At 39.1% G+C, this 13,118-nt stretch overlaps 2 protein-coding genes across 4 annotated transcripts in view; one reads left to right on the plus strand and one right to left on the minus strand.

The window, feature by feature from the left end:
* Positions 1-8,733, plus strand: part of LOC101479408 (thromboxane-A synthase) — a 30,672-nt gene extending 21,939 nt beyond the window's left edge. For 2 of the 3 annotated variants that reach the window (XM_076885584.1, XM_024803100.2), the window contains exons 6-14: positions 94-210; positions 351-439; positions 542-690; positions 1,029-1,159; positions 1,272-1,628; positions 1,733-1,821; positions 3,402-3,539; positions 5,723-5,885; positions 6,080-8,040. In XM_076885584.1, the coding sequence (XP_076741699.1) occupies positions 94-210; positions 351-439; positions 542-690; positions 1,029-1,159; positions 1,272-1,628; positions 1,733-1,821; positions 3,402-3,539; positions 5,723-5,885; positions 6,080-6,193 (1,347 nt within the window). In that variant the 3' untranslated portion in view covers positions 6,194-8,040. Of the gene's footprint in view, positions 1-93; positions 211-350; positions 440-541; positions 691-1,028; positions 1,160-1,271; positions 1,629-1,732; positions 1,822-3,401; positions 3,540-5,722; positions 5,886-6,079; positions 8,041-8,593 lie in introns of those variants that run through there. The other variant, XR_013099271.1, reaches the window with a different exon arrangement.
* Positions 8,132-12,785, minus strand: parp12a (poly (ADP-ribose) polymerase family, member 12a). The gene is made up of 11 exons (XM_004570764.6): positions 12,338-12,785; positions 11,209-11,344; positions 10,844-11,108; positions 10,580-10,750; positions 10,267-10,456; positions 9,945-10,119; positions 9,557-9,786; positions 9,351-9,438; positions 9,098-9,228; positions 8,583-8,731; positions 8,132-8,394 (listed from the first exon to the last, which is right to left on the minus strand). The coding sequence occupies exons 1-11, from the start codon at positions 12,649-12,651 to the stop codon at positions 8,138-8,140; spliced, it is 2,106 nt and encodes a 701-aa protein (XP_004570821.2). The 5' UTR covers positions 12,652-12,785; the 3' UTR covers positions 8,132-8,137.
* Positions 12,786-13,118: the final 333 nt, after the last annotated feature.

Below are 13,118 nucleotides of genomic sequence, written 5' to 3' on the forward strand. Positions count from 1 at the left end.
TGCACGATGTGTGATCAGCAATTATTTCCACACGAACTTACTTCATGGGCTGTAATGGATTTTTGCGTTTGTGCTCTTGTCTCATTTTTGCAGGCTTTTCGCTTTGCCACCAAGCCCATGACTGACTGTCTACTCATGCTGAGGAATGAACAATGGAAGCGAGTACGGAGCATCTTGACCCCATCCTTCAGCTCTGCCAAACTGAAAGAAGTGAGACATTAACATTTCTATTACTTGTTAGAAAATGCATTGCAAAGTATTTGAATTTTCTATTTTGTGATGTAATGACTCACTAAAGGGTTTTGGCAGGACTGGTTTGAGTCTCTCATGATTAATCTTTTTGAGTATAGATGGTTCCTTTCATCAACATAGCCATCGATGCCCTGATGAAGAATTTAAACGGCCACGCTGAGTCAGCACAGGCCTTTGACATCCACAAGTAAGTACAAAAACAATAAAAAAACAAATACTGAAAGAATCATTTTTATTTTAAATTTTCAATCTTCTCTTTAATTAATTTTTGGTATATGTTTTCCTGCAGGTGCTTTGGCTACTTTACCATGGATGTTATTGCCAGTGTGGCATTTGCAACTCAGGTGGACTCGCAGAACAACCCAGACGACCCGTTTGTCCACCACGCTCAGATGTTCTTCAATTTTTCCTTCTTCAGGCCCATTTTGTTATTTTTCAGTTAGTCATCAATATTACTTCATTATTACTTGAATTTAAGATATTTATTTAGGACATTAAAAGAGGAAGATAAATATATTTAGGAATGTGAAAAATTGTACATCGTTTTAGACCAATCCTAAAAAGAAGTTTTTGGAATTGTAATTAATTTTAATCATTTCTAAGTAATTAGAAGATTTATAGAGGAAGACAAGATATATTAATTAATGCATTGTTTAGAAATGTTGTTTAGATTTCAACATTACCACAGTGTTATCGGGAATTCTTAATGCAAAGTTTTTTTATGGCATTTCATAATTCATAATTACATCTGCGAATTTGTGTCTTAATGTCTTCAGTGGCTTTTCCTTTCCTTGCCGCTCCCATGGCAAAACTTCTCCCCAATGAAAGACGAGATAAGATGAATAATTTCTTCATTAACAGCATTCAGAAGATCATCAAACAGCGAGAGGAGCAGCCTCCTGAGGAGGTGAATCTCAGACAGTTAACACAGTCACTCTGTGTCTAAAACGAGCCGTCTCCCTTCATCATTTGTTTGAAATAAATATTTACCGTTTTCTTTTGTTTCTTTTTACATGTAGAGGCGTAGAGACTTCCTTCAGCTGATGTTAGATGCTCGAACCACCAAAGAGATTGTGTCGTTGGACCACTTTGACACATCAAATGACCCCGAGGAGATCGAACACAGGAACCAGGAGACCCAGCCTTCGGGCTCGGTTCAGGAAAATGACCCTCCTCATTCACAGGAGCCGTCTGTCAGGCGTCCACAGAAAAAGATGATGACTGAGGATGAGATTGTTGGTCAGGCTTTCGTCTTCCTCCTGGCAGGCTATGAAACCAGTAGCAACACTCTGGCGTTCACCTGCTACCTCTTGGCCCTCCACCCTGATTGTCAACTCAGAGTACAGAAAGAGGTGGATGACTTCTACACTAGACATGTGAGTGTTTTACGTTGTGGTGCTTTGCTTTGTTTTGGTTTTCTTTGCATGTTGCATGTTATTATGGACAGTTATCGATTATATTCATGCTACTGTTGTTGAAGGAATCACCTGATTACACAAATGTCCAGGAGCTGAAGTATTTGGACATGGTTGTATGTGAAGCATTACGCCTCTACCCTCCTGGATTCAGGTAAAGAAGGATGTTAAGTGGAAACAGCGTGGTATTTTTTTTATAGCACTTTGGAGGATAGGCCATATTTAATCATACATGTATACCATACAACGAGGAGATAAAATGTACATGTCACTGCTTCTCTTGGACTGCTTTGCAAGAGTAGGTTGGGCCCATTGGGGAAGGGAGAATGGTGCCATGGCCCACCAAACGCTGACCGCCAGATTTAAGGTGGTGATGCAGATGTTAAAAAAAGAAACGATGCAGATATTATTTGGAATCTTGCAGCTTCAGCTGTTACAGGGATTAAATGTTTGTTAACTGTTGTTACATGTAGCCTAAAAGTAATGTAACAAGTTGCAATCCACTTAAAACTTTAGCTGTCTTTCTTTTACACTGTTGCACATGTACACACTGAAATGTGAAGTAATTTTGGCAATCTAAATAAATGAACCACTGCTGATCTACTGGGATCTTTGTGCACCATTCCTGGGGTTTAATGATACTATAAAGAAACGATATCCAGTTAGCAGCAGTTCTCTGGGTAAAAATGTTGATGCCAGAAGTCTGAGGAGAATATCCAGGCTGCTTTGAGCTGATAGAAGGAAAGAGTAATTCAAATAACCGCTCACTACAGTTGAGGTATGCATCTCTGACTGCACAGAACATTGAATCTCGAAGCAGGCAGTTTCACAGGAGGAGATATTTGAGTTGCCTCTCCTGTAACCTAAGAACAGGGAAGTGAGGCTGAAGGTCACATGGGCTCACCAAAATGACAGAAGATTAGAAAAATATTGCCTGCTCTCACCAGTTGGACATTTGGATGGTGTTGTATTTCTTGCACAGCATTAAAGCATGCAGTCATCCTGCCTTGTATCAACAGTTCAGGCTGTTGGTGATGTAATGGTGTGGGGGATATTTTCCAGGCACACTTTGGGCCCCTTATTACTAGCTGAGCATTATTTAAACGTCACTATCTGTCTGAATATTGTTGCTTATCATCTCCATTACTTTATGTAAAAGAAAGTTTTCAGGCTCTTTGCTGTCCTGTGATAAAGGAAATCGACCCCATGATTCAGTAGCTCGTAGAACCAGATGTATAAGGAATAACTTGAAGTAATGGTTTTCAGTATAACTTTATCAGTCTCACAGCAGTGTGGAGAAATTTACCCACTCGTCTCTCAATGTTGCTTCAGTCTTTCTCATTGCTTGGGTAAGATTAACGACTGTCTTGAATTATTCCAGTTGTGAATAATCTCGCTCACTATAGAACAACAGACCTGAAGTTGATTTCTGACCATGCCTGTATTGATGAACAGGAACAATTGCTTCTCTAAACTGATACTTTTCCTTCTTGGCACTGAGTTAACACGAACCGTTTTATATCTTTTATAGAGGTCAAATTATTGATCAATCAATAAAGTGCATTTGATTAACTGCACCTAGCTGCTAATTACCCTCTTAACTCATGAAGTATGTAGTTTTTCACTGGACTGCAGAAAGATTTTTTTGACTTTAAAAATAAAAGCTATTATAACGATTTTCTTTTTAGTATAGTTTAATTGTATTACGTTAATTCCGTATTTTGTCCCATTAAGGTTTGCACGAGAAGTTGACCATGACTGTGTAGTGAATGGCCAGTTCCTTCCTAAAGGGATAACAGTGGAGATCCCTGCAGGCTTCCTCCATTATGACCCGGAACATTGGCCAGAGCCTGAGGAGTTCATCCCAGAGAGGTGCTTCAGTCTACTTCTAATAAATGACAAACGGAGCATATTCAAGTTTAAAAATATCAACACTTGTAACTAACTTTGAAGTCAATCAAATGTTGATGTAATAACATTAATACAAGACAAATATTAACCTAAGGTGTTGTTCATCCATCTGTCTGGTGAAAGTACACCATGTGCAGCGCTCAAATGACATGGCTGTGTGCCACGTCTCTGATCAAAGTACAGTGTACCAATTATACATTTTAATGCAGTAAAATAATCACTATCTGCCATTGCAATGGTCTGCTGCCTCCCAGCAGACCACAGCACACTGTGCTCACCACAACTGAGAATCTCCATAATTTTTCTGTGGACATTGAAAGACATTCCCTTTTTGTATACAACCTCTGTGTTGGCCTCTGGATATATTAGAAAGATCCTTTTTAGTCACCATGGGCAACCGTTCATTATCCGTGATTTAATTTCATGTCCCAGTTTATTTTCTGATGATTAAAACCCTCAGTAAAACCTGGGACCATTTCGTGGCCTTTGCATTTTTCAATTCCACGCCATTTCCACTGTGTTTAATGGAGTATAGCCAAATTTTCAAAAATGTATTTTTTTTTCATTTTATTTTAAAATTTCAGTCTGAGTTTCTTAAATGAGCTTAAATGGCTGAGCTACAGACATACATCCACTATCGAACCTCGTGGCCGATTTGTGCCCCATTGAAACCCATTATAAACGCTATTTTTCACGCCAGAAAAATTACGGTCAAAGGGATCGTCAGGTTTCCAGCTTAGGTTTCGTTTTGGACTACAGGCCTTAGAGTTGTAATTTTTTTATTTGTCCACCGGGTGGCGCCCTTGCTTCACATTTGACCTCTGCTGGAAAACAGCGGGCTGCTTGGACAGACCTGCCGGAAATGAAGCCTCATCTCCGGCGTGCAGCAGCGGCTTCGCCCGCTGATCGGGCGGACCATTTTTTGGTCCCTAGGACCATGAGAGGGTGCATTTTTTTTTTAGTCAACAGGAAATGACGTATTTGTTGTCACGTGGTATCGGACGTGTGGGCTGGAAAAAGCAGTCCCCGGTGATCGTGCCCCGGTGATCGTCGCGACTTACCCCGGCAACATGCACTTATTTCGGCCTAGAGGAGGAGCATTTGCCGCCTGGAGACCATTTTCTGGTCCTGAAAAAAAAAAAAAAAGGCGATCGAAATGACTCTTGGTGCCAATCTTTAGTCCATCTAAAGGCCTAATTATAATAACAATCAAATATTACTTCAAATGTTTTTTTGGGAAAATATTTAGTTTTTTAGTTTTTTTTTTTGTTTTTTTGTAATTTAAAGGGTTAAAACAACGAAAATATAATTAAAACTTTATATGAATATTTCAGGGAGAAGTAGTTTTAAAAGACTGACCAATTTAAAGTGAAAAAAAAAATTAATATTTAATATTTTTATTGCACTTTTTGGGCGTGGTCGATAGTGTGCATTTTATGAAATGCGCTCCTGGAAAAAAAATAAAAGGCGATCGAAATGACTGTTGGTGCCAATCTTTAGTCCATCTAAAGGCCTAATTATAATAACAAACAAATATTACTTCAAATGTTTTTTTTGGAAAATATTTAGTTTTTTTGTTTTTTGGGGCTAAAAAAACAGGGCGCTCATGTAATAAAACTGGGATTTAAAGGGTTAAAACAATGAAAATATAATTAAAACTTGACATGGATATTTTAAGCAGAAGTAGTTTTAAAAGATTGACTAATTTAAAGTAGAAAAAAATATTGATATATAACATTTTTAGAGCACTTTTGGGGCGGGACCATTTTTTGGTCCCGAGGTTCACGAAAGGATGGGATTTTGAGGTTCTACCAAAGGTTAAGTAGCATTAAAGAAAACACACAATGTCTCTTCATGCTATACGATAACACACAGATATACCTTTCTATAAGACTGATGCCTCTAAAAGGCCAGCTGCTGTTTTAAACAGTTTCAAAAAAACCTTAAGCCTGTTGCCAGAAACTTACTTGTTCAGTTTGACTCTGTCCTTTGAGTTTTGAGCTTCACGTTGAAAAAGTTGCCTGGTCTTGCTTTTTCCCCAAATTAAAATCCTCTCTAAAATGAAACATAACTGACAGGATGATTTTGCATTGGCACTGCCTTTAATTCTCCCCCAAAGCACCTAACCTGTGGATTATCCCCAGGTTTACACCAGAGGCCAAGGCCAGTCGACACCCATTCGTATACCTGCCGTTTGGGGCCGGCCCTCGTAACTGTGTGGGAATGAGGCTCGCCCAGCTTGAAATCAAAATGGCTTTAGTGCGCCTGTTCCAAAGCTTCAGCATTGTGGCCTGCTCTGAGACCAAGGTATTCATTTATTATTTTCTACTAAAATGTGTAGGCAATGTAAATACTTGGACAGTCAGTAATAATGATCATAGAGGAGATGATTGGACATTAGAAAGTGCCGTAACTTTCAAACAATTCACTCATAATTTGTTAGCTGCCTTCATATTTGCTGTTTACATAAATATGTAAAGATGCACTTCTTCTGTCTTCAGGTTCCTCTTGAGTTGAAGTCGTCAAGCACTCTTGGACCTAAAAATGGCATTTATGTGAAAATCACAAGAAGGGACCAAAGAGATGGTCCATTCATTTCTCCATCAGATGATTAGACACCAACCTGAGGCTCAGGGTCTTCGTGTATCATGCCTTTCCTTTGATTTACAGCAAAATATTTCCATAGTTACTGACATTCTGCATACCTCAATGATTCAGCCCACACAGTGATCTGAAAAGTCGATGATAATGATAATATTGCCGCTGTAATGATAAACACAGTGGCACAAAAGTGCTGTTGATCCAAGTGCTCTTTACCAGCCTCTCTCTTTTGGATACAGTTTAGGTCTTTTTGAACTCCCTGCTGATGGGTGCACCATGCGGGTTATTCATTTGTGAGTGTGCTACAACACAACTCTGAATGGCACTTCTCACAGTCACACGTTGCCACTTTAAGTGAGTCGAATTTACAAAATAATGACATATTTTTGGCAAAAAAGTCGTGTTTTTTGTTACTGATACACTGAAATCTTTGATGGAGCATGAAGTGGTCGTAACTCTGTGCCTCCAAAGCTGCTATTTGAGGGTGAAGTAAGTGGTTTTATAATAGGAAAGAAAATCTTTGTTGTTTTGTTCCTGATGACCCTTGTCCCTGTTACATGTCTCAGGATATGAAACACTCACTGCACTTTTACTCTGTGGGAAAAAACATTAGAATCCTTTCATTACCTGTGTTGATGAACTCATTCATTATTATTGCACCTTATTGGAACATCAGTTTCCTATACTCACATCCAATCTGTCAATTTAGATTTTTGGCCATTACTTGAGAAACTGCAGTGCTGAAATGTTATTAGGCCTCAATATAAATGATCTAAAAGTGTTTTATTGATGATTCATTCAAATCTTTCTAGGAAACAAAACAATCTGTTTAATTGATTTACATATGAAATGGGTGAAATGCAGCTTGTTGTTGATGCAAATATATAAACAAAGTGGTAACATTACTCCTTTTTTTCAGTTTTGCAATGTGTTTATTTTGCAACAAAACAAACAATCCAATTTTGTTCTGTATCTTGACACCAGATCATCTGTTGTCCTTGCTAAGGCTTGCACTGATGTACTTTGCTAAGCGTTTCTGCCTAAGGATATACTTCAAGCATGAAAGCAGAGATTTTGTGAGGGAAAAGGAAATGCGTACAGTTTCAAGTGCAAAATAAGGATTTTCTGATACATTTCAAGAAAAACCATTACAGTGATTTCAAGTTCAACTCGAAGTCCCTTCTCAAGATAATATTATAATACTGAAAATACTGCATACTATAATCAAATAGTTTGGTAGTTCTATAGTAACCTTTCTCACTCTCAACTTCTGACACATTATGATTAAAAGATTTGGAGAAATCACCACAATTTCACAAGGCCGATGATTGCGACTTATTGGACTGCAATAAAGTATCATGCAGGCAGCCTGGGCTTTTTTTTTTTTTATAATTGCTGTAAAATTACTAAATTGTCATCTTTTAGGAACAATTTGAATTTTCTTAAGCCCAAAATAGTTGAGGAGTTGCGGTAATGTGAAGCGCACATGTTAAATATAGCAGAGCTGATTTTTCTCTCTGTGGTCAGACGACAGTACTTTGTGAGTGCTTTGTGCTTCTGAGGCACACCAAGTATTTATAAACCTGGTCTTCTCTTCTTTCAGAAACTGGCTGAATTTTGTCTCTTTTGGTTACAGAATTGAAAAAAAACTTACATGACACTGTATTTAAAACAGACATGAGAAGTCACTGAGCATGTCACAGGAATAAGAAGCTACATTTGAAATTAAAGGCTGTTTATACATATGAGCTCTGAATAATCAAAATGTAAAATGATAGCCTGTGGAGTGTTCATTAATTGCATTTTTTTTAATTTTGTCATTATCTTTGTTAACTATTAAATTATTTTAATCATTTTTCTACATTTGCAAAATTCTAAACTTTCAAATACACCACGAAACTAAAGAACATCCATCCACAGAGTTTCACTAGTCTGAAAAAGGAAAGGCAAACTGCGACTTATGAGTAGTTGATAATGTATTCTGGGTAAATCTGCTGCTTTTCAAAGACAACGTAAATGCTGGGTTTGTTCTCAGAGTCAACGCAACTATCGTAGAACGTTCTTCCGTTTGATTTTAGCGGCGGGCGAACGTACGTGCTTCTCCCCTTGGTGTAGTCCCCTACCAGGACCAGGGCAACAAACATAATCTTGTTTGGAGTTGCTCTGACACTGGCGTATCTGTCAGAGTAAGATGCATCTTTGGCAAAGTAGCTCCCTAAAATAAAAAAAAGTGTTATTGTTAATATAGTTCAAAGAAAAAAATGCTAGTGATTTAGTACTCAAGAGTTTTCTGGTGTTCGTTTTGAGGAAGATGCATTCCTTTTATGGCTTTCCAGTATCAAATTTTAGCTACAATGTGTCCATTATACTACAAAAAGTGATGCAAAGATTGCTTTGCTGTACCTTTGCCATAGGCTGTGCCATGGACCCCACACATCCTCCAGTCAAAGTTTTGCTCACAGATGGCCTCCATCAGAGACTCGTCAGTCCCGTGGAACAAATACATCATTGAGGGGTCTCCTCCGTTCCTCCCCTTCATCTGCTCTTTCTGCCTGAACACAGTGTATGCCATTTAAGTGGAAACATCCTTCTTGCAGAGATTTGTGTGTAAAACCTTTCTGTCTGCATCCAGCTGCTGAATTTAGCATAAAGACTTGATATGAGGGGGAAAGAAAACTAATAACCCCATCAGATAGCTAGTGAAGATTCAGCTATTTCCTGTGCCAGGCCAGAACTTAGTCCAACACCTGCAAAACAGTTTCCTTTTTTTTTATACTTTTTAACAGTAACAAGTTCTGTTGTGTTGCTGCTAAGGTAAACTACACTGTGTAGAGTAGATTCACTATTTTATCACCTGGTTCCTCCAAAAGTTCAAATCATTTCTTTAAAAAAGCCAAAAATCTCTGTCAGTAATTTACCACTGGAAGACTCTCCACAGAGACGGGTTCTGGATCCTTTGGATGCTGTTAATTTTTTTCACCGGCATTGTGCTTCTAAATAAAGACTCAATCAGATTGTAATCTGGTGCAGATTGGGAGAGATGTATTAGCTGAAAGACAAGAATAAAGTGCAAATATACAAGTTAACAATAAAAGTAGAAATATGGGTTTAGTGTTTAGTAACACTGAGCACAAGGTTGGGTTTTTGTTTTTTTAAATAGAAGAAAGATACCTTGTATCCAAACTCAGGTATGGCATTTTTGTCCCAGTGCGAAGGTACGCTTTCAGCTGTGGAGGAGCTGGAGCTCTTTGATGACGTACTGCAGAGAAGACATGCAGTATTCATTTTGTTGGTAAACTCACTTAAGACAGCAACCAACCAAGACTAGAAATATTTGAATAGCCTGAATCAATGTGCACAAGTGGAAGTCAAAATACTTCTTCAGCTTGTCCTCCACGTCATGAGCAGACACAAAGCGAGGCCTCCTCCTGACATCTCGCTTGGTTTTGAATTTTATATTCTGCTGATACATCGCCTGGTCTCCTGTCGCATCTTTGAAATGGAGAATATATTGCTGTTTGCCAGCACTGAACGGAATCTCTGTATCTCTGTCTTCAAGGTATACATTCTCCAGGGTTTCAGAAGTCACTGATGATTCCTCATCACCCTAAAGAGAACACAAGCAATCCACCAAAGTTTAGATTCCAAACATGCCAGTGATTAAATTACTTGGCATATCTAACTGTAATACATCTGTTCCCTTAGAAAAGTTCTGTCAAGGGTGGCAAGATCTTCATACTCATTGAAAGAATCACAATAAGTCACCTTTCCATATTCCAACCATTTCCCACCATCGTCCTTCCAGTACCAGACCCACTGTGTAGTGAGAATGAAGTGAGGGGGCTTTGAGACAGAGGAGGCAGTGGACAGGCGACGAACTGGAGAGTTTCCATATCTCATGGTCCTGAAGTCCACCGACTTCTCAACAGGGGATGAAGAGCTAAGAGGGATGTAAATTCCATCAAAATTAATGGAAATCTATAGACCTGAGCTCATGTGAATAACAGTAATATGCATTTAATCTTTTAATCTTTTACTGCAGATGCACCACAAACAGTACATCTGTGTGTTCTGTTTCTTCATGTACCTTTGAAGAGACAGAAATCTGAAAAGCCCTAAGCCGGACGAAGGTTGATCCATGCAGCTCGTCTCTTTTGCTGGGTCACAGTATGCCTTTTCAATTTCCTCCATAGTGGGCAAGTCCTTCCAGGTTACACCATCAGTGTCTAAAACCTGCCATCTGTAGGGCAGGTGCCAATGGACACGTGCACACTTGTCTATGAAAAACACACACCAGCATTCATTTATTAGGCAGTGCACATATGGACATAGAGCTATACGTGTTGAGATGTTACTGTATTGTAGATATGAAAGGCAGCTTCCACCATCATGATCATTACCTTTGAACCCGCAATGTCTGCGAATGAAATAAAGGCAGATTTCATTCATGTCAGCATTGCTCGGTGGCTTAGATGGACAAACAGAACTGGTTGGGGATCCAGGATTGCTGTGGGAAGACTGCTGGGAAGACTGCTGAGGCTGCTTAGTTGAGGTTCTTACCTCTGTTAGCACTACAGAAGAGACACATTTATGTTGTGTAGATTACTGGTCTTGCTGATTGACAAAAATCTGTGCAAGACATGTTTTTATAAAATCTGCTTTACCAGTGACACCAGTACCCTGCCTCTCCTGTTGACCCATGATGATACATTTATTTCTGTAGATCTTGTGAAGGTTTTCAATATTCTCACGACTGAATCCTCGGAAGAGCTTCATCGCATGTCCATCGAGGCCATGCTGTCTTTTGCACGAAGAGCCAAATTTGCAGTCACCCTGGAAAAAATGCTGGCAGACATGGAGCTTTGTGCACGAGGTGGTGAATTTACATGAGCCGTGCTGACCGTTGCCCTTGTTGTAATGTGAGCATATCTAAAAAGGAATCATAAAGGAGGATGAAGTTCACATATTTTCAACAGAAGAACAAGACAATCTCCACAATTGCCTCCAAGTGCAAACCGCTAAAACATACCTCAGGAAGCAGATAAGGATCATTCTGCAGTAACAGCTGGAACAGCTGTTTCTCTGTGAAATCATGAAGATTGTACTTCTTCAAAAGCTCTGCATTGTATGGAAATGCCACACTGTGTGGATTCTTACACTTCCCTCTGTAAATGACAACATGCCATCCAATTAAAATATTCTGTTTTACTTATAATATTTTTCAATATTATTGCTTTTGAGTTTAGTGTCTGAGCCAACGTATCTATAAATTTACATAGTCAAAAACCTCATTTAAAGATGTATGCGGTGGTGCTAGTTCAAGTCATTATGCAAATGGCCTGTTTATAAGGTAGGGGACATCTGCATTCAGCTGAGACTAAAGAAGTCACTTGGATGAGTTTAACGTTTCTGCCACTAAAAACGTCGTATCCAGATGAAGGCATGACCTTCAGCGTGAGCAGTAGGCTCTCCATCATTTATTTACATTATGGGTGTTTTGCATTTGGGGAAAAAAATGATCAAAGTCCTGTAATTGAACTGTTAAATTGCTGCCATCTTCTGGTCAAAATGTTGCACTACAATCGTGCAAACATTAGGAAAAAATGGAGTGACCCAAATTCGTAAAATTCATAATGAATGCGGGGGAGCGCAGTCTCCATCAGGCCAAGCTAAAGTCACATTTAACCATTTTGATTACGATGATGTCCACAATGTCTCATGAAATTCAGCTCGGATTTTATGTAAAGTCAAAACAACAGTTCTTATAAGGTCATGGTGCTTATTCCATCATCATTCACTATTTACACTGAGTATTAAAAGCACTTTTCCCTGTGGGGTTTTTATTTACACCTGTGTTCAGACTGAAGATTAATTGCTGTGGGAATGAGATCACTATGAAGCACCAATAAGATGACGATACGTTGCAACCATAGGCGATGACTAATAGCAGGAAAACAAACCTGAATCTGCGATTATTTGCTGGGCTTTAAAGTTTAAACCCACGCAAAGCCCTTTTGCGCTCTGCGTAGCTTGTTGAAAAACCTCATCGTGAATGATTGAGCACCTTTTTGCTCATTTATGGCGGTGATAACTATCACAGACTCTTTGTTATATAGGAAAGCTTTCTACAAAAATAAATAAATAAATACGTCGCTTACCCGAACGTGCACTCTCCGCAAACAAAATACTTGCACAGGTGTAAGCCATCGCACTGCGGACACTCTCCAGCTTTTTTCTGACAGAGCCGCAGATTGGTTTTAGCCACTACCAGACTATCCGGGCTGATTATTTTACTTCCCGTATTTCTTCTTTCTTTAATGGCTATTTTACCATCGTCAAAGAGCACAGCGCGTAGGACCGAATCCGCAACCGTGAATTTCTGTGCGAGCTGATCTTCTAATTTCCCGAATTCCAAACACCCCTGGTTGTCGCACAAGGTCTTGATGATGAATTTAGACAGAGTCGATGTCATTCTGCAATGACATTTGTTCCTTTAGCTAAGAATTCCAAAGCAGCCCAGTTATGGCTCTGACCGAAATCTCCGGCTACGTTCGGTTACTGGGAAATGAAACTGAAACTTAAACATAGGAAGGTTTGTGTAATGGTCGCCCTGCCCAGAAGGAAAGTTATCGCTACAAGGTTTTTTAAAAATACAAAAATAAATAGATATTGTCACGAGGGCGAGATTGCGTGGCATATAAAATCTGAAAATAAAGTGAATTTTATCTTAAATTAGTAGTAGTGGATTTTCATGTGGTTTCATTAAATCTAAATCAATCGTAAAAAAGAAATGTAACAAGTGTCACCTGGCAGGAACTTTGACAAGGTAGTGGGTGTGTGAGGTGAGGTGAGCGCCTTTTGTGGGAAGCTCCAGACACAATTAACTCACTCTGGCAGATAGGACAGCAAAAGTCGCAACAAGGAGACCGATGGTAGATA

Source organism: Maylandia zebra, linkage group LG7 (assembly GCF_041146795.1).
Source record: "Maylandia zebra isolate NMK-2024a linkage group LG7, Mzebra_GT3a, whole genome shotgun sequence".
Taxonomy (NCBI): Eukaryota; Metazoa; Chordata; class Actinopteri; order Cichliformes; family Cichlidae; genus Maylandia; species Maylandia zebra.